The sequence below is a fragment of the Scleropages formosus genome, chromosome 9 (assembly GCF_900964775.1).
Source record: "Scleropages formosus chromosome 9, fSclFor1.1, whole genome shotgun sequence".
NCBI lineage: Eukaryota > Metazoa > Chordata > Actinopteri > Osteoglossiformes > Osteoglossidae > Scleropages > Scleropages formosus.
Genome location: NC_041814.1, coordinates 27,830,351 through 27,850,516, shown reverse-complemented (window position 1 = coordinate 27,850,516; position 20,166 = coordinate 27,830,351). Strand labels below are relative to the sequence as shown.

At 48.3% G+C, this 20,166-nt stretch overlaps 2 protein-coding genes across 3 annotated transcripts in view; one reads left to right on the top strand and one right to left on the bottom strand.

The window, feature by feature from the left end:
- The window catches only part of acad11 (acyl-CoA dehydrogenase family, member 11), a 51,129-nt gene that overhangs the window by 6,903 nt on the left and 24,060 nt on the right, over positions 1-20,166 (top strand). For both annotated transcript variants that reach the window (XR_003797904.1, XM_029254699.1), the window contains exons 10-13: positions 2,736-2,813; positions 4,151-4,289; positions 5,579-5,686; positions 7,605-7,703. Coding sequence is in view for 1 of the 2 variants with exons in the window: in XM_029254699.1 (XP_029110532.1) it covers positions 2,736-2,813; positions 4,151-4,289; positions 5,579-5,686; positions 7,605-7,703 (424 nt within the window). In the remaining variant the exon portion in view is untranslated. The remainder of the gene's footprint in view (positions 1-2,735; positions 2,814-4,150; positions 4,290-5,578; positions 5,687-7,604; positions 7,704-20,166) is intronic.
- Positions 13,950-19,983, bottom strand: ackr4b (atypical chemokine receptor 4b). Its single transcript, XM_029254704.1, has 2 exons — positions 19,733-19,983; positions 13,950-15,698 (listed from the first exon to the last, which is right to left on the bottom strand). Exon 2 carries the CDS (start codon positions 15,688-15,690, stop codon positions 14,599-14,601), a length of 1,092 nt encoding a protein of 363 aa, XP_029110537.1. The 5' UTR covers positions 15,691-15,698; positions 19,733-19,983; the 3' UTR covers positions 13,950-14,598.

Below are 20,166 nucleotides of genomic sequence, written 5' to 3'. Positions count from 1 at the left end.
CGTGTTGCGACACGTCGTGATGTTCTGATAAAGAGAGGGTAACATCTAAAAAAAAAAAAAAAAAAAGTTAATTGCACGTGTTTGAAAAAAGTCAACACATACTTTGTATCCGATTCATTGTATGGGATGGTGTTTGTAGATATTTTCTGGAATACGCTGATTTCACACACACGCGCACACGTTGGCTGAAGCCGATGATTTGCGTTTTCAAAAATACAATTTCAAGTTCGTTTATTTTTAATGTGATTTTCTTCATTTATATAGGTCTTAAAATTCGTAGCTGAGCAAGTCTGACTTGCGTTTACCCTCCGAGCAGACAGGTGGCAGTAAAGAGCATCCAGAAAGAAGTAGGAATGCAGATCCACCTTAATCAAACTCGCATCCTCAGTGTTTACAGCTCATACCTGGTGTTCCAGGCTGCCAGCGATCACTGTAACAAGGAGACAAACACTACACATGTCTATCAAATGACTCGCTCGACATCTTTGAACGGAGAACATATTTTAATTTTCAAAGTTTAGAAAAAGGTGTTTTTACTTGTTACGTGAGATTTTTGCTGACTAATTTAACAAATAAACGAAGGGGTGGCGGTTATCTGGCTTTTATTGATTGTGACTAAGTGCTAATTTTAGATTGATGAGTAAACATGTTAGGGAGGCACGGTGGCGCAGCGGGTGTGGCCAGGTCCTGCTCTCTGGTGGGTTGGGGGTTCGAGTCCTGCTTGGGGCGCCTTGCAATGGGCTGGCATCCCGTCCTGGGGGCGTCCCCTCCCCCTCCAGCCTTGTGCCCTGTGTTGCCGGGTTAGGCTCCGGCTCCCCGCAACCCCGCTTGAGACAAGCGGCTTCAGCAAATGCGTGTGTGTGTGAGTAAATCAAATTATGCACGGTCTTCCTGTCTTGATAATTTGCAAGTTGAGGATCCGCTGAATATTGAGACATTCTTTTTAAATGTTCAAGAGGAATTTGAATATTATACAGTTTGTTTTCTTACTGCGGGTTTTGCAGTCTGTCGCAAATTCAGCAGTAATGATACATTCAGTTTTCTTACGTGCCTGCGCTTGTTTTTTCGCAGCGCTGTCCCTTTAAGACGGCAGGTAAAAACTCAAGGACTTACCTGCATTTCCTTTATTTTTTACACCCTGTTCCGGTGAGAATCGTCCGGCTGCGAGTTTCCGTCCAAAAATACATCCTCTTTGGCATTGTAACACGTTTCCTATTGCTTCATGCAAAGGAGCACAATGAAGACTGTAACTTGATACATTGCTGACACTTTATTTACCTCCATCTCAATGGACCGGGACCATCCCTCTGGGGGGTGGGGGGGTTTGGGTGACCGATGAGCATATTGTCTTTCCTTTTCACGAGAAAAGGCTTTCAAGGCAGTGCGCCTACAGAAACTGCTGGGATTTAGTGTGTATTGTGAGACAGGAAGGGCGCCTCTCGCACCTTGGGTTTCGGGCGGCACCTCGGATTCACAGAGAGGAACTGCCTGTGTTTTCAAACCCTTACAGCTCATCTTGATTTTTCTCACAGCTATCCGGTGGCGCACTGCTGCTTTTTCTCCCCCAGGGTAGAAATGGGTCTGAAAATGATGGATTTGAAACCCTTCTTGAATGCTGGAAGGGATTCAGCAGCTCTGAGGAACGGAGGGATTTCTTTCCGCGACACTGGGTTCGAAACCAAGTACCGGTGAAGCGCAGCGCTCTCGCTGGTGCGCCGGGATTGATCCGGACCCGTGGGGGTATTGATCCCGTAGCCGTCTTGTACGCCGTAACCGGAGACGTAAACTTGATACGGATCGTTAGCCACCTTCCAGTTTGGTAAAGTCTGTTGGAAAAATACCCAAAAGCCGCTGTTCGTTAAACGGGGTTTCTCTTTCCGAAACGTCAGTGTTTGAGAGAGAAAATTTCACTTGTGCGCCACACTTGGCATTTCAGTGCTAAACGTCTTGGATCGAGGTCCCCAGAGCGTGAGTGTATGTGGGTGGGGTCGGGGGGGAGGGCACTTCTGGTGTCTAATCGTCGAAAACGGGGCTCTCGGAACGAACGGGGAACATCAGGCTTTGAGGAAATACGTACGGACCTGTACGCGCACACGCACAAGTTCGCCCGCACGTGCAAATTTGCTTTCTGAAATAGCGGTGGCCAAGGCCTCGAGCCCCCCCCCCCTTCAGATACCGTAATGTCATTGTTTCAACTCTGGGTTTGAGCCTCTACGCCTACAGTTTCTGCCCCCCCCCCCCCCCGGATCTACACGGCTCCCTCCCCGTAACACCGACGCCCCCCCCGTAAGATCGACCTCCTCGCTCTCGGCCCCCGTCGGTAGCATTCAAGCATTCGCGTGGCCTCCTCATTTATCGCGTAATATTGACACCCCCTTCCCCGTAGCATCGACGTATGAACGTGGCCTCCTCCGTCTCTCCGTAACGTCGACCCCGTGACATCGGCACAGCCTCCTCTTTCTCTGTAACGTTGAAATGACCCCCCCCAAGTGTCAACATGACCTCCTCTCAATCTGTAACATTGACTTGGCCCCCCTTCTCCATCCAGCATGAGCATGGCCTCCAGACCTTCTTTCAGAATCACTGACATGGTCTCTCCTCTCCCTCTGACACCAGAATGGACTTCTGTCCTCCTCTGCTCTCAGTGCATCGTGGGTAATTTTCCATGACGCACATTGACATGCACCCCCCCCCCCGTAATGAATGTCTCTTAACATGGTCCCTTTCCTCCCGAGGCGGTGGCGGAGTACTACGTGAAGAATGCGGGCTCCCCGCTGAGATGGAGCACGCCTCCCGTCGTGGAGGAGCTGAAGGTGAGGACGCCGGGGGTGGGGGTTGGGGCGCGACCCCACTGGAATCTGGCGCAGTCTGATAAGTTGAGGTCCGGAGCAGCTCAGCTTGAAGCTAAGAATTTAAATTGGGGCCTCAAGTGTTTCTAATAAGTCTCAATTATTTATTTATTTAATTTTTTTTTTAAATTTATTTAATAAATCCGACGACGGGAAACTTATTTGACTCGACTGTTTCTGGGGCGAACGCTATAAACTCATACCCTTACGTGCAGAATTGCATCACTGTATGGACGAGCGCGAGGAGCTCATAGCAGGCGGCCTTACCGCGTTTTCGCCCTCGAGGCGCGGTATTCCACTCCGTTGTGGCGCGGCGATGCGGTCGTGCGTTTGCGCGTTCGGCGAAACGGGCGCTCAAGTGCGATTGAACACGACGTTTCTTTACCAGGCGAGTTGCCGTGATGAAGAACCTGCTGTGAAATCGTCCTCTTCTGCAGATTTTCTCGACCTTAGCCTTTTTTTTTTTTTTTTAAAAAACACACTAAATGAGGTAAAGGTAAGGTAACGAGAGGGACTTCGGACAGCGCTGGTAAAAGTATACCCTCAAAGAGCAGTCCTGTCAGGAGAAATCTGTGCTCAGAGAAACGCATAAGTTGCAGTGCAAGTATAGTGTCAGTCAAAAGTTTGAGTACGCCTGCTTGGAACCGAAGCCTTTTTTACATGGTTTTGCACAACTGTATAACTATATATCTATATGTGTAGTAGGGGCAGCTGGCAGTGTAGCGGTTAGAGCTGTTGCGTTTGGATCCAAAGGTCACGGGTTCGATCCCCACCTTCGGCTGCTGTACCCTTGAGGAAGGTACTTTCCCTGAATTGTTCCGGTAAGAATTACCCGGGTGTACAAATGGGTAAATAATTGTAACCTTAACGATGTAAGTGGCTTTGGAGAAAAGTGTCAGATAAATGTATGATTGCGTGTCAAAATATTTTTTGTATAAATTTAAGAATCATGTACATTTCAATTAAATGCCCCCCCGATGTGCACTAGCATTCAAAATTTTGGAATCGTGGGGAAATTTTCATGTTTCAAAACATATGGATTATATTTAAAATATAGTTTCCAGCAAAGGAAGTGAAAGACTGGAATTTTATGTCGTCGAAGTGTTTCCCTGCGGGGATTTGAACCTGGCGGAGGCCCTTTTTGGGGTGTCTGAGAGCCGGTCTTGACTGATGTAGAGGGAGAGTGCCCGCTGGTTTGTGGGATTGAGACCCAGCTTTGAACTCGCCAGCACACTGGCAACAGGGTGTGGGACTGAGTCCCTGTCTGCGTGTGTGTGGGTGTGTGACCCATCTCCCATCAGGCCAAGGCTCGAGCCGCTGGGCTCTGGAACCTCTTCCTGCCCGCCGTCAGCGGCCTCAGCCAGTTGGACTACGCCCACATCGCCGAGGAGACTGGCCGATGCTTCTTCGCTCCGGAGCTCTTCAACTGCCAGGCTCCAGGTCAGGGTCGTGTGCCGGTGTCCTGCCGGTGACTTTGTTGCCTCCTTTCTACATGTGCTAGACATTACATTGTGTAAGGAGATGTTTCAAAGTTCTTAGCGATGTGGATTTTTGCGTTAATGATGATGATGATGATTAGTTATAAGCTTACTAATTACAAAAATACCGCTAGTTCTTCTAGAGCGTCAGTTTAAGTTTGCTATTTCAAAGCCGCCGGAACATTCTAGAAAGTACGGAAACATTCCGGAAAGCATCAGATCCTAAAACATATTGGAATGTTCAGTGCTTGGATCCCGGTGCCAAAATTCAAAACTGACATATAGTACAAACTAAAAATAAAAAAAAATTGACGTAATAAAATTTTTGTTGCATTGTGTCGTTTTTGCCACATTTCTACCAGCTGACATTATTTTCTCATACAGTCACAGCTCTAAGATTTTACTACTCCCTGCTACCTGCTGTTACCCTTTTAAATTTTTACGGGGCATCGGAGCATCTCCGGTATTGTTATCACTTTCCACGTACTGGTTTAGTGAACTGGTTTGTTGGACTGGTGAAAATTCTTCGACATAAAGACACACGTTAACAGAAACCGCTTGTCCCAAGTGGGGGTCGCGGGGAGCCGGAGCCTAACCCGGCACCACGGGGCGCAAGGCTGGAGGGGGAGGGGATACGCCCAGGACGGGACGCCACTCCATCGCAAGGCACCCCTAGCGGGACTCGAACCCCAGACCCGCCAGAGAGCAGGCACGGTGAGCCAGAACCTAGCCTGGCAACACAGGGTGCAGGGACACACCCAGGACGGGACGCCGGTCCATCGCGAGACACCCCAAGCGGGACTCGAACCCCAGACCCGCCAGAGAACAGGACCCGGCCAAACCCGCTGCGCCACCGCACCCCTTTCTGACATAAAGACATTTAAATTTATTTTAAGTCATAGCAAAGGAGAAGTCCTATGACGTTTACGTTTAATGTGGAATCTGATAACGTATGTAAATCCCGTCGTACTGCGTGACGTTGCTCCCGCAGCCCCACTCCAGAATCCCCGTGGGGGAAACGTGGCGATTAGATGTGCGGACGGTGATCTCCGTTTTCCTAACTCGATTTGTCGGGATAGCAGGCAGTACAAGGCCGCGGATCCAGCCGGGCTGATTTAACGATAAGAGCATTAGAGTGGGGTGGTAAAAAAAAAAAAAAAAAAACGATCCAACACAGCTCCGTCAAACCAGAGCAGATGGTGGCAGAACGTGCCGGAAGCACGTGCCTAAGAAGCCTCCTTGTTCCCGCAGACACTGGAAACATGGAGGTGCTCCACATGTTCGGCAGCGAGGAGCAGAAGCGGCGATGGCTGGAGCCCCTGCTTCGAGGAGAGATCCGCTCCTGCTTCTGTATGACAGGTGAGCGGGGTGACGCGCTGCGGGGTCACGGGGTCGCGTTCCAGGAGAAGGGCCGCTGTTGGGCCGGCAGGGGGCGCAGTGCTTAAAACTGCAGCCTTTTGAACCCCGAGGTTCGATCCTCACCTCCATCTGTAATACCCTTGAGATCCTTACCCTGGATTGCTCCAGTAAAAAAAAATACCTTGTTATTTCAATGGGTAAACTGTTGTAAGCAGCTTAATTATTTAGAAGCACCTGTTAAATGTGAAAAAATTAAATGAACGTAAATGTACTTTTCAGAAGCTGTAAGTCAAAAGTAACTAAGCTGTTCAGCCTGTTTACAGTGATTTACCATCCATACAGCAGTGTAATTTTTACTGTATCAACTCATGGTACGCACCTTCATCAAAGGTATTACAGCAGGCAGGGGGTTTACACACATTTACACACGTTCGCTAACACATCCGCACATTAAGGGCCGTTTAGAGAGTCATCGATTCACCTAAAACACAGACGTTCGGTTTTGTGAGAGGAAACCAGAGCGCCCGGACGAAACGCACGCAGAAACTGGGAGAACAGGCAAACTCCACACTAACCGAGGCAGGTTCGAACCCGCATCTGAACCCGCAGCCCCGATGAGCCGTCTACGGAGGGACGGTGCTCCGGTTAGCCCGCGACAGATGGTTCCCCACCAGAACGGCATACCGGCGAGAAGTTCCTCCCATTGCGGCCCATATTGCGTGCGGTTGTGTTCCAGCTGATTAAACACTCTTCGTTCGGCGAAGGGACAAAAAGAATCGATGGAATAAGCGGAGCAATTGTCCCGGCGCCAAAAAGAACAGCGTGGAAAAAGCGCAGATTCTTCCTTGACACGTTGCGACCATATGTGGAACGTGTCGAGCGCTTCCAGAGCCACGCCGGGCAAGGAACCTATTTGGATGCGGGCGACCCGGCAGGTGACGCTCTCCAGAGAGCGGCACGTCAAGCGTCCGTTTCAGCTGCGCTCCTCGGGTTTGTTTGCGCAGCTGCGTGCCTCTTCCACGTGGGACGGTTTTGAATCCCAGATGTTTTTGGACGCGGGTCAAGTTTGTCTAAAACCGCTTCGGCATGACGGGTCCCGCATCGTTTCCTGGGAAGGCTCTCCCGTTGTTTTCTCGAGGCCTCGGTAACACCCGACCCTTCTGCTTTCTACGTTTCGTAAAAGCAAGAGCGTGGGTTCCAATCCGGGCGCTCTAGTTTCCTCCCATTTGCAAGGACATGTGTTTCCGGTGACTCTGAACACCCTTTCGTGTGCGATTGTGCTGTGATGGACTGGCGTACTGTCCGGGGTGAACCCTGCCTCATGCCCTATGCTGCTGGGATAGGCTCTGGACCACTGTCACCCAGCATTGGACAAGTAGTTTTTGGGAATGTATTATTAATGAATAAAAAGATTTATTATTTTTTTTTAAAACCCTGATTTTATTTTGTTGGGTCACCGTCAGTAAAAATGATGTAGAAGCCCTGCTGTAAACGATCGGAAGATATAATGTAAATCACTCGTCTCTGAAGACCAAATGACTGCAGCTATTAAGCTCTCACCATGTGGACCGCAGTCCCACCAAGGTTTTACCCTGGTTTACCATATCCCACACGGGGCTGCGCTTTGATTTTCACTTTTTCTGAACTCTTTGACACATGCATGCTGGGAGCTGCTTTGCCCGCTGTTCTTCAGACCTATTTTTTTGAAGTTTTGTCAGCGCTTGCATCTCTTTCATGTGTGCGGAGCCTCCTTGCGCTGCTGCGCTTTCTAAAACATCTCGTTGTGTCCCGGGGAGACGGTCAGAGAGACTTCCAGGGAGAGACGATGTCTACGCGCTGCTTGTGTGTCTAGTGTCTCAACCTGTCCGTGTGGTCCTTCTCTCTCCCCGTTGGTCTTAATCCCTCTCTGATCCCCCAGAACCGGACGTGGCGTCTAGTGATGCCACCAACATGGAATGCTCGCTGCGGAAGGACGGCGACCAGTACGTCATCAACGGGAAGAAATGGTGGAGCAGCGGTGAGTCCAGGCCACGCGGGCAGTCGGGGCTCAACGGCGCAACATCTCACCCACTTTCTCGCCCGCCTCGGTCCACACCTCCTCCCGTATCTTCTCCTCTAGCTTCTCACGCACCTTCTCACAAGACATCTCCTCCATTGTCTTCAACGCACCTTCCCCTCCAACTTCTCACATACCTTCTCACAAGACGTCTCCTCCGTTGTCTTCAACGCACCTTCCCCTCCAACTTCTCACATACCTTCTCACAAGACGTCTCCTCCGTTGTCTTCAACGCACCTTCCCCTCCAACTTCTCACACACCTTCTCACAAGACGTCTCCTCCGTTGTCTTCAACGCACCTTCCCCTCCAACTTCTCACACACCTTCTCACAAGACGTCTCCTCCATTGTCTTCAACGCACCTTCACCTCCAACTTCTCACACACCTTCTCACAAGACGTCTCCTCCGTTGTCTTCAACGCACCTTCCCCTCCAACTTCTCACATACCTTCTCACAAGACATCTCCTCCGTTGTCTTCAACGCACCTTCCCCTCCAACTTCTCACATACCTTCTCACAAGACGTCTCCTCCGTTGTCTTCAACGCACCTTCCCCTCCAACTTCTCACACACCTTCTCACAAGACGTCTCCTCCGTTGTCTTCAACGCACCTTCCCCTCCAACTTCTCACACACCTTCTCACAAGACGTCTCCTCCATTGTCTTCAAGGCACCTTCACCTCCAACTTCTCACACACCTTCTCACAAGACGTCTCCTCCATTGTCTTCAACGCACCTTCCCCTCCAACTTCTCACACACCTTCTCACAAGACGTCTCCTCCATTGTCTTCAAGGCACCTTCACCTCCAACTTCTCACACACCTTCTCACAAGACGTCTCCTCCATTGTCTTCAACGCACCTTCCCCTGTACCCTCTCCTGCCCTCTATGTTCTTCTCCACCATATAACTTCAGTTTTATCAAGCAACATTCATGAAGCCCATATTGTTAGTGTCGTCTAGGCTACTTGTTCTTAAGTCTGCACGACTTTACAGTATATGATGTAGAATAAATATCATGAGGTTGCAATGCATCCCTCTACAAGTGTCTGAGAGGGTCAGGTGGTGCATAGAACTTGCCAAAAGTGTCAGAGCACTTGCTGGAAACCTTTTTTTTTTTTTTTTTTTTTTTTTTTTGGTTCAGTTTGAGACACCATGTCCAGCTCTTTTGCAGCAGGTCCCAGAGCTGCGGGACACTTGTGTGCCGTTTGGCTTTCAGTCTTCTGTCCAGTTCCCCTTGTAAAGGTGTCACCCAGATGTTGCCCAGATGTGCTCACACTTCCCACTGGTACTGTAGGTGCAAAGGCCATCCCGCTTAGCACCCATATGTCCGTGTCTTATGTGTTTTAGCCGTTTAAACGTGTTGTCCAACCGTGGACTGATCCGTTGTCTTTTTTTTGGGTGCATCCAAAAGGCCCTTGTTGGTTTCCAAACAGCTTCTGAATTATTTTAGCATTTCCTGCTTCTTTGTCTGGGTGTCCAAGTCAATTCCAGTGTGAGTAACCATAAAATATGCGGGGGAAGGGGGGGGTTTCCTCCGTGACAAAGAACACAGACACTTGTTTTCATAGAATTTTTATTTTTTTTACACTTCATTCAAGACACGCTTTCAAGTCCCACAGGAAATACAAAAAGCAGATTTAGGAGCCGCCCAGCTGAATACGTGACCCAGGAGAAGAGTGTGTTCATTGTAACGTGAATGAGTCACACTGTGATCTAATCCCGGGGTGTTTCTTACCGCGTCGGCATCGTAGATCAGCCGGAATTCACCCCAGTGCATCCAGTGGACGGCTGGTGTCGTAGTCATAACGGTTAGCGCTGCTCCCTTTGGACCTAAAGGTCGCAGGTTCGAATTTTGGCTCTTGCTGTAGTACCTTTGAACAAGGTACTTAAAAAATCCGTTGCTTGCGATGGGCCGCCGTTCCATCTACGGCGAACCCTGCTCAGCCCGGCGCCCTGTGTTTCCGGGATGGGCTCTGTATAAATAATTCTAGGTAGACTAACATTATAAGTCACTTTGAAGAAAAGCGTCAGCTGAATGAATAAATGAAAATACAGCAAATTTTTATCGCTGGTAAAATTTCAAACAGAAGCTGATCTTTATTTAAATATTGCATTTATGGTCAATGCAAACACAAGAGTTTGCATTGACCATAAATGCAATATTTAAATAAATATCGTGAAAATAATGCAAATATCTTTATTTATCAGACACTTTCCTCAAAGCAACTTATGTGTTGAGTTGTTATCCCAATTGTACAGCTGTGAATTCCCCACCCCCCGGAGCAACTTGGGGTAAGTACCTTGCTCAAGGGTACTACAGCCATCGGTGGGATTCAACCCTGCAACCTTTGGATCCAAAGGCAGTAGCTCAAACAGCACATTGCCAACTGCCCTTTTGCACAGCGCTGAGTTTATTGGTTAGAAAAGCAAACGATTTGTTCAGATTCCCGGTTGGAGCCGAACTATGAACTCCTGACCTTGTACTCGCTCATATTTCATGTCATATTTCACGTCAGTCTCTTTGTCACTCATTGTACTGTCCTGTTGACTCTTCTCTAGGGGGAGTGTTCCTACGGCAGGTCTCTTGATATCTCGGCGCACTTTCGCCACAGCTCTCCTTGAGGAAACGGTTGTTTATGTCCTGAGCAATAAGGAAATAGTGGCTAAATGATGGTCGGAACGCCAGTGAAAAATAAGATGCGGAGACGCCCTTATCCAGACCGTGTCGTTATCACCGTGCCGCTCTACGGACCCTTTCTGCTGCTCTGTGAAATAAGTCCTCGCGTGCGTGTCCAAGTCACACATGTGTAGCTGTTCAAGTTTTTTTTTTTTTTTGACTCATAGCCTCCAGTGGAACTTTCCAGATGTTCATACTGTTAGATATTGTGGTTTAGGGACTTCCAGAAGTAAACATTCTTAGATGTGGGAGTCTCTGGGATCTATGCCTACCGTCCCTGCTGGGAGCTCGCTCCGCATCCGGCCTGTGGGACGATACTCCTGCAGCGCGGCGCTCCCGAACCCTCCCTCCGTGAGCACGCTCTCTGTCGAAGGCGTCTCGTACTGCCTGACTCTTGTTTGCGGTCTTCCGGATTAAGGTAAAAACGGAGGGATTTGGACTTTGCGAGTGGGACCGCAACAAAGTTAAAGTCAGCGAAAAAAAATAAAAAATCTGTTGCTTGCAATGAGCTGCCATTCCGTCTACGGCGAACCCTGCTCAGCCCAGCGCCCTGTGTTTCCGGGATGGGCTCTGGACCTCCGTGACCCTACGTTGGGATAAACGGTTATTGATGATGAGCGAATGAAAAAATCTGCTGCTGTGGACTACAGATTGTCATCTCATGCATGTAGGGTTCAAGGTGAAGGTTCCTGAGCCTCATGTGTGGACCCCCATTGGCGGTGAAACACCGAACGTAGACCAAACACAGTTCAGAGAGTGTGTTTAGCCCTCGCAGTAGGGCTGTAGTGCAAAGTTGCTGTTTCAAGCAAAGCTTCCACTTTTGCTGTATCGCTTTTGATGAAGGTACTTATCGTGGACTGATAGCCATTGATACATCTGGGTATTTTTACTCTATCAGGTGTAAGTTGCTTAAAATAAGGGCATCATCTGAATTACGAATTAATAAAAATGATTCTAGTACCGTGTTCGTATTCCGCATCCCATGGATGTGTTGAGTGCTCAAAGCCGCCTTGGGTCGACTTTTAAACCCAGGGGATCCTCGGTGCTTTGAAGTCCCCCACAGACAGGATTAGAGTTTTTTTTTTTTCTACCACAACGTTGTGCCGTTTGCCATTGCTGTGTGGTGATGTCAACTGGAACCATCTATAGGTCCATGGAACCATCTTCGACAGATCACTTCTTTGCCCGTCATCAAAAAGGTCATGTCCTTGACGCTCATCTCACTCATGGTTCGACTTACGATTTTTTTCGACTTTACAGTGGTGAGCTGGCAATAGACATTCGGTAAAAACTGTACTTTGAATTTCGATTGTTTTCCCGGGCAAGCGATATGCGGAGCGATGCTCTCTCATGATGCTGGGCAGCGGCAGCAATCCGCATCTCCCAGTCTGTCACGCAGTTGTGTTTTGTGCATCCGTAATATTTACGAAATGCCCATCTGTGTCTCCTGCTACTTGCAAAAAGAAGAAGAAGAAGAGGAAGACAATTACTCTTCAGGAGAAACTCAAGATAATTGCTCTACACTGTAGGCCTATGGAACCACCCGTAATGGCCATCGCGGGTTTGCTAGGCTATGATGTTCGGTAGGTTAGGTGCGTTAAATGCATCTTCGACCTATGATATTTTCGACTTATCATGGGTTTCGTGGAACGTAACCCAGTCGAAAATCGGGGACCACCTGTATGCGTATGTAAATAAAGATATCTGAACAAGGGATAATGGCATAATAACCACGTATTGCTTAAAAGCTGCTTCCTCGGAAGGCTGAGCTGTGGTAATTACTGGAAAGGGCTTTCCCATATTTGGCACCTTTTGGTTCATACCCATGTAAAACCTAGCACTGGGTACTGTCTGCACCTTGTGGTAATGACAGCTGCAAGCGTCAGCATGAGGTGGGAGTGATGTTTATTGTTCCGTCTTTATTTTGGACTTTTTTTTTTTTTTTTTGGATCGTGATTGCATCAGCAACCCGCATCACTTGGCTTTCCATTAGCCTTGTGACGTTCACCTGAATTTCAGTTGGTTGGATGCCAGGGCCTGGTGTGGGAGCCGTTCTCTGGAAGTCAGATGGTGACAACAGGCATTGTGTGCACTGGTGTGTTATTAATGATATTATGTTGGGTACGTTTAGTTACATCCCATTATGAAAGCGAGCGGTACGTGTTTTCCTGTGTCATACACAAACAGTTCATATCTACCCCAGAATTAATTTAAACAAGGAAAGCTGTGATTCATCATTATGGCCAATTTCCCTGTGTGAGGTGTGCCGAAAATTGAAAATGTGCTCGGTGTTTATGCAAATATTCCATCTTCAAAACTATCTAATATGGGCCAGTTTCGCTGGATGAAAGTGCCTTCTGCACAACTTGATGACATATTTCCCATCCTTGTGTGGCTCTTTGACTCATCTTTTTGAAATTTATACTGTACATGCTTTCATCAGTTGTCTGTGTAGCGACATTGAGTCTTTACTTACCTTCTCTATGTTTGAAAATGGGATACGGGAGACTAAGTGGGTCAGAGGGGCTGCTGTTGGAGCAGCCAAAAATAACAAGCGGGTCTCTTTGGAGAAATTCCATGGACTCGGTGAACCGGGAGAAGATCTGAAGTCATGCAAGGAAGATGGGATGATTCCACATTCCGGAGGGAAAGCCTTGTCGGAGGTTGTTGAGAACCGACTGGAGCGCCGCCTTCGACCAGATGCGGGTTAAAATACCTTCAGCGTCTCTAAGACCTTCCGTTGGCTTCAACCGCAGCTCAGAGATGCTTAAGTTACCTTGAACAAAGCTCGCTGGGCATCCTCTGTGATCAAGCTCAAAGAATGCTAGGATATCAGAGGCTCTTTTACATTTGATCCCTGTTTAATACCATCCCGCTGTCAAGCAAGTATTGCGTGCAACAGTGGAGACAATTAAAATGTGCTTCCTCAGCGGAATTGTTGGAAAGAGCTGAAGTGCTGAATGTTTTCTCATTCAATGTACAAGCCAAGAAAGGCTTCACTCGTGTCTTGGATCAACCATCCATTAAGCTCCTGAAATATGCATCTGCAGCCTGCCCTTTCCAAGTCCTTTGTGGTTCCTGCAACCTTCCGGCAGCTTTGTGAAGCCCAGAGCTCATAAGCAATGCTTGGTTTCATCACGTCTTCGTCTGTTCAATATTTCGCCGAAGGAATTTCTGGGAGAGTCAGTCTTGTGTTTCCGCTATTAGTCAGGCAGTAACTGAAACATGTCTAAGTAAAAGGTCAAGGCTTTGAGGACCACAGCTGAGCGATGAACCTTTACAGTACCAGTCAGAAGATAACCTGAGAAATACCTATGAGAAGAACTGGAGAGGAGAGTGAGAGCAAAGCAACACACGAGCGCCCTGCATCTCTGGGAACTGCTGGACGAGAGCTGAGAAGACAAGGTGCCTCATTTCCTCATCGAAGTTGTTGACCAGATGCCTCTTAGAAGCTAATTTTCAGCAAATGGACTCAAACTTTTGACTGCTTCCGCAAGCGTTTCGTCCTTCTGGAGCTTCGAGTGCAGAGGGTAGTTAGCGTGTGTCCGTTCTTCGCTTCTGCTTCAATTGTTGGACCTCCCACACGGAGCACATCGAAGTTGAGGCCAAGCCGCCAAACGTCTGCTGAAGGCCTTCTGTCTCAGTTTATCAGCTTTCTGCCATCGTTTTTCCTGGCAGCATATGTCCCAAATGGCCCCAATTGCCGTTTCTGTTCCCCCCCAAGAGCCGCACCGCACTTACAAACGCGAATCGCATGTTCCTTTGATTGGCGCTTTTGCGGGGATTAGAAACATGTTGCAGAAGAAAAGAACTTCGATCCTGCAATCAGTGAGACGGAGGCAAGAATAACACAGAAACATCTGAGGGTCCGTGGCAATTCCCTCCGTCCGCTGGTTCTCCTTCGACGAGCTACGCAAATGTACTTTATTTTGTTTAACGTGTGCAATGTCACAAGGAGCAAATAGCTTTTTTTTATTTTAAAGAAATTGCCGACATACAAAATTCCAATATCCATTTTCAGATTTGATATACAGACATATAAAAATATACAAACTCAAGGTCTCAATGATACAAGGTGTGTAATAAATGGGTGCGAAGAAGTCGTCGTCGACGTCTGCTTGGTGAAGGTTACCTCGCTCGCGTACGAACGTTGGGTTTCTCCTCGCCCAAAAGCCTCTCGTTCATATGGTGAAGTGGCTGGTCTCCTCGGAGGGCGTGTGGGAGTCGAGCGAGATCTCGACCTCCGTCTGCTGTTCCTGCTGGGGCCGCCCCCTCCGCCGCTGGCCGAAGGTCTTGAGGAGTTTGAGGAGATGCTGTCGGAAGGAAGAGCCAAGGAAGGCGTAGAGCACGGGGTTGAGGCAGCTGTGGCTTAATGCCAGGCTCTCCGCCACCTGCATGGCCCGGTCGAGGCCCTTGCTGAGCTCGCAGTGGGTCACCAGGGCGTAAATGACATCCATGGCGCGGCAGAATTTGATGACGTTGTAGGGCAGCTGAGTGACCACAAAGACACCCACCACGGCCACCAGTACCCGGAAAGCCTGCTGCTTCTTCCCCCGCCTGGCCTCCGGGAGACGGTGGAGGGCTCGAGCCAGCCGGGTGTAGCAGAACACCATGACCAGGAAGGGTAGGAGGAAGCTCAGCACCACATCCAAGATCTCCAAGGCGGCCTTGGTGGGGGCAGCCATTCTGTTTGAGTAGACGGCCATGCAGGCCTTCCTGTTTGCGGCGATTTGCCTCACTGTGGAGAAAACGATGTCGGGGATGCCCAGCACAAGGGCGGTGGCCCAGACAGCCATGCACACCGCGGTACGCTGTCCCCGCCGCAGCCCGCGGCCCCGTCCGGCCCCCAGCACGGCCAGATAGCGGTCGACGCTGATGCAGGCCAGGAAGAGCATCCCGCAGCCGAAGTTGATGGCGTACATGGCTGAGGTGAGCTTGCACATGGCCTCGCCCAGCTCCCAGCCGTGCACGGCGTCCGCCGCCCAAAAGGGAAGCGTGAGGAGGAGCAGCAGGTCGGCCGCCGCCAGGTTGAGGATGTGCACGTCCGTCATGGTCCTCAACTTCTTGTAGTGCACGTAGACGGCCACCACCAGGGAGTTTCCCGCCAAGCCCACTACCAGCGCCAAGGCGTAGATGGCGGGCAGGAAGACCCTGGCGAAGGAGCGCACGTCCTCCTTGTCGCACACCGTGGGGTAGTCCTCGTAGAAGCCGTCGTAGGTGCTGTAGTTCTCGTGGTCGCCGTAGTCGAAATCCTCCTCCTCTCCGTCTGCCATTGGCGAAACTGCGACGTACGGAACAGATCAGCAGTGGTGAGGGTGAGGAGCACGGCGGTAACTGAAAGGCGATTGTGCCCAATAAAGGGGTAAATCATTAAGTAGCTTAATGTCATTAAGTCACTTTGGAGAAATGCCATATGACACAATGTAACAAAATTGAACAAGTTCATAGTTTTGACGATTTCTGCGTTTGATTATGATCAGTTAAAGTTTACCGATTACAAAAATACCACTAGTTCTTCTAGAATGTCAGTTTTAGTTTGATCCTTTACAGCTATTGGAAGATTCTAGAAGGCACCAGAGTGTTCTATGAAGCACTAAAATATTGTAAAAAGCATCAGATCCCAAAAGGTACCGGAATATTCGGCGCTTGGAACCTGATGCCAAAATTCACCTAAATTTGCCAATTTCAAGAATGCGGAATATTTTTCAAAAAACTCACATATAGTACAAACTAACACCAAATGTCTCATTAATCTAACAGAACTGAATGGAAAATGCAAAAAAAAAAAAAAGACAAAACAAATTTTTGATACATCACTTAATGCAACAACGAAATAAATGTAAAGAAGAGGGACAAGCAGAAGTTATTAAAACTGACAAAGCTGTGAACGTTGGAGATGCTCCCTTTGGAGTGGCGCCTCGTTGTATCATTACTTATTCACTTATCTCACACTTTTCTCAATAGAGTATCAGTTTGCAGTTTCAGGCTTGTGCATGATGATACACTGATTTACCTATTTAGGCAACGAGGTAATTTTTTACTGCATCAGTTCGGGGTAAGCACCTCGATTAAGAGTACTACAGCAAGAGCAGTGCTTTTATTTGAACCAGGGACCTAATTTACCTTTCAAGACGATGATTCTCAACCGTCTTTATCTCAGTTTGGAACACGCAGAAGTTTTTTTTCTAACGTTTGCCTTCGCTATTTCACCGCCTCGAAACCTTAAAGTAATAAAAGCTTTAATTTCTTAACAAAGGTCCTGTTACTAGTCGATAAATTCGGTACAGGAAGGACAAAATTGCATATTTTTAATTAATTATGTTATTAAATACTGCGGTATGGTCACACAGCAAGTAGCCCTGGGTCCTCACAGCTCCCCGCCTGTGGCTTTGGACGTGGGTCGGAATCCAGCTCAGTCTCTGGGGAGTTTGCATGTTCTCCCGTGTCCGCATGGGTTCCGTTCATTTGCTCTGGTTTCCTCCCACAGTCCCAACACACACGTAGGTGGCTCTGAATTCTACGTGTGGTTGTCCGGAGCCGGACTCGTTCTGCATCCTAATGCTTCCGGGATGGGCTCCAGAGCACCGCAACCCTGACTTGGGCGAAACGCTTTTAACAATGGAAGTGAAATAATTTGGTAATAAAATGTAGACGTAGAATATGGAAGCCGGGCAGTTTGAGTGGAGAGAAGGATGGGAAGAGGGTCCCTGTACTCGGAGTAAAATCGGCGTGGCGGATGGGCAGAGTCGGTGGGGTTTGTGCGTGTCGGGAGAGGATTAAGTCTCCAGCCGTAGATAACGATGAGGGTTAGAGAGCGCTCTCGGCAAATTGGATCCACCTTTGCTTTGCTCCGTGAATTACAGGATATCCCATTAGAAGAAATTGGCTTTCGGTTTGCGAGTTCCCCCACGAGCAGTTTTTTTGTTCTTTCCCTCTTTGTGTGTCTTTTTTTTTTTTAATTACAGTAACCGCATTCGATCAGATCTCATTTTCTCTGTCATTTTTTAGAGCGCCGAGGGCAGAGGCCCGGTCTCACTGTCTGTGTGTCGGCGGAATCGCTCGTGGCTTCGGGGCGGGAAGGATCGTACCGCGGGGGTTGGGCCTCCCTCCGCTTTCCCCGTGCGCCTCTTTACCCAGTTTCTTTCAACCTAATCTTTCGCTTCCCCGCTGGCGTCACGCGCTTCCTTTCTGGTGAATTCACAGCTTTGGAAGAGTGCGGTCGAGGCCGAGGAGCGGGGAACTTTGGGTTTTGCCTGTTGGCCTTGGCTCGGGGAGGTGCCCGTTTCCGTCCCTCGATGTCCTCCGGAGTGGACGTGGTATGATGCCGAGACCCGTTTTGCCGGAGACGGAGCCATATGTTTGGCAGGCAACCCAAAAGGCTCCGTGCGCACGACGGGACTATTAGAGGTGTAGCTGTTCGCACGCTGGCCTTCGATCAAACTTGGTGCCCACGGTGGTCTTTTCAGAAAATTACAGAAAGTTGTAGAAATAATGCGAAATCTGAGACGCAGCTGTGCTTTTAATTTAATTTTAAGCCTGTCGGTTCTCAGTTTTCACGCCGGTGTGGTGGAATGAACGTCCTCTGCCCCTCAGAGCTGCTGAATCCCTTCCAGCATCCGGTAAGGGTCTCTAGCCCATCTCTTTCAGATCCATTTGCCCCCGACAGCTCCATAAACGAGTCCAACGCCATCTGCTACGATTATCCATGTATTTGTTATTTGAATAGCAACTCCTCTATAGGCAGCCGCTTGAGGGATGCGAACCAGCAACATGGCGGAATCAGACAGACAATGTGTCCGTCGATAATTCCGCCTCTGTGTCTGAAGCTCTTCTTCTGTTGTCGATGCACTTTTGTTTACCGAGTTATAAATCGCTTTAGAGAAAAGCACCTGGTAAGCAAATGAAATCAATATATGCGACAATGTATATGGCAGTTTTGGAAATGTATCTGCCCTATATTACCATACCATTTATAAAATATAAACAAAATATATGTACATGAGGGTAAGTCAAAGTATCTAAGGAATCACAAACGAATACGTATTATGAGTACATTGTTTTGGACATTATTTTTGATATGCGTTCAAAATATAGAGGTCACTGTACTTAATTTTTTGCATATGTTGCATATATACATACTGTATGCATACTTCAAAAAGTGTCTGCGAGGAGATTCAAATCACTGCAGGCTTACATGTGTATATTTACGTGTGTGTTTGTGCGTAAGAACTACTGCAAGTGTAAAATCTGTGCATGGTTTAATAACAGTGGTACCGGCGGTATAATAATGGTATAATAACCCGAAAGAAATTTAGTTTTTGTCATTAATTTTTCATTCTTGTTATTGTGGTTTATTACGAATATTTGTGACTGTAAGTGCATGAATTTTTTTTTGTCCCTTTGACACTTTTTAAAGGTTTAATTTTTTCTTTGTGTAGTGAATTTTGGGAGAAAACGTTCACTTAAATTTACATTCTAATGATATTGTCCTGTGCTCGTGTGACGATAAATTAGTGATATTTTTCCACTGTTACCTCCTTTTCGTGAACGCAGAAGTCGACTCAAGGCCGACCAGATTTGCAGTAGGCGTTTGCGTGAAAGCAAACAAGGAATCTGACCACCACTTCAATGACATTGCTCCCATTTCCCAGGATTTAGGCACATTTCAAGTGGGGGAAAAAAAATTTAAAAGAAAAAGAATATATATATATATTTTTTTTTTTTTTTTTTCTATATATACTTTTATAATATACATATTATAAATAGGCCAAACTGCGTTCTGGGAAATGTGCCACAAATCTGAATAGCATTACACATACAGTATATATTTTTTTCCCTGCTGTGAAATTTACATCAAAAATTGTTCCTTTTTTATATACGAACAGAGGACACTTTGACCAGACTAAAAGTTGTTATTATAAAGTTATTATTGTTTATAAGGTGTTATCATACGGTTATTGTTATTTATAAGGTGTTGTCATATATGTGGTTGTTTTTTTTTTTTTTTTAGACGCTGTTATTATTGTAAGGTGTTATTATTATAATGAGGTTATGATTCATAAGGTGTTTCCCATCAGTTTCGTGTGTGTTAGTAAGCAACAAGCACTCCGTACACCTATTTATTTCCTGGTTACCTGGTTGGAGAGCGGAGTTGAGCAGCACGTTCGCGCGCTCAGCCTCCGACCTGGGATTTGATCCCTGTCGGAACGCAGCGGCCGAGTCGCCGTTCGCGCCTCTCGGACGGCGCCGGAATAAACCCGACTCGCGTTCGGCATCCGGGAGCCGCGGGAACCGAGTCGAAAAGGCAGGACTTACCTGTGCGCGCGTGTGCGTGCGCCGCGCTGGGGTGCGGGAGGTGCGCTCTGGGAAGAGCGGTGCGTCAGGGCGCGGAGCTGGGTGCGAAGGCGCCGTGTCCCGCGGAGCTCTGCCTCCTCTCGCTGGCGGCTCCGGATACGCCTTCCTTCCCTCCCTCCCTGGAGTGTGGGAGCACCCGGCGCTGGCGGGCTGGCGAGCGAGCGAGCGAGCGAGGAAAGGAGGGAGGGAGGGAAGGAGGAGGAGTGTTGGGGAGGGGGGTTAAAGGTGAGGGGTTCAGGTCCCCCGAGGGGTTCAGGTCCCCCGAGGGGTTCAGATCCCCCACAGAGGGAGCAGGGCGCAGGTCCAGCCACCTGGGTGTGGAGCTGGTCCCCGCTGAGCTTTCCGGGAAGTTCTGGGGAGCTTCTGACATGCCAGGCGGGTGGAGACCCAACACG

Coding starts and splice junctions, on each gene's coding strand:
- ackr4b (XM_029254704.1), bottom strand. CDS start 15,690: ATGGCAGACGGAGAGGAGGAGGATTTCGACTACGGCGACCACGAGAAC.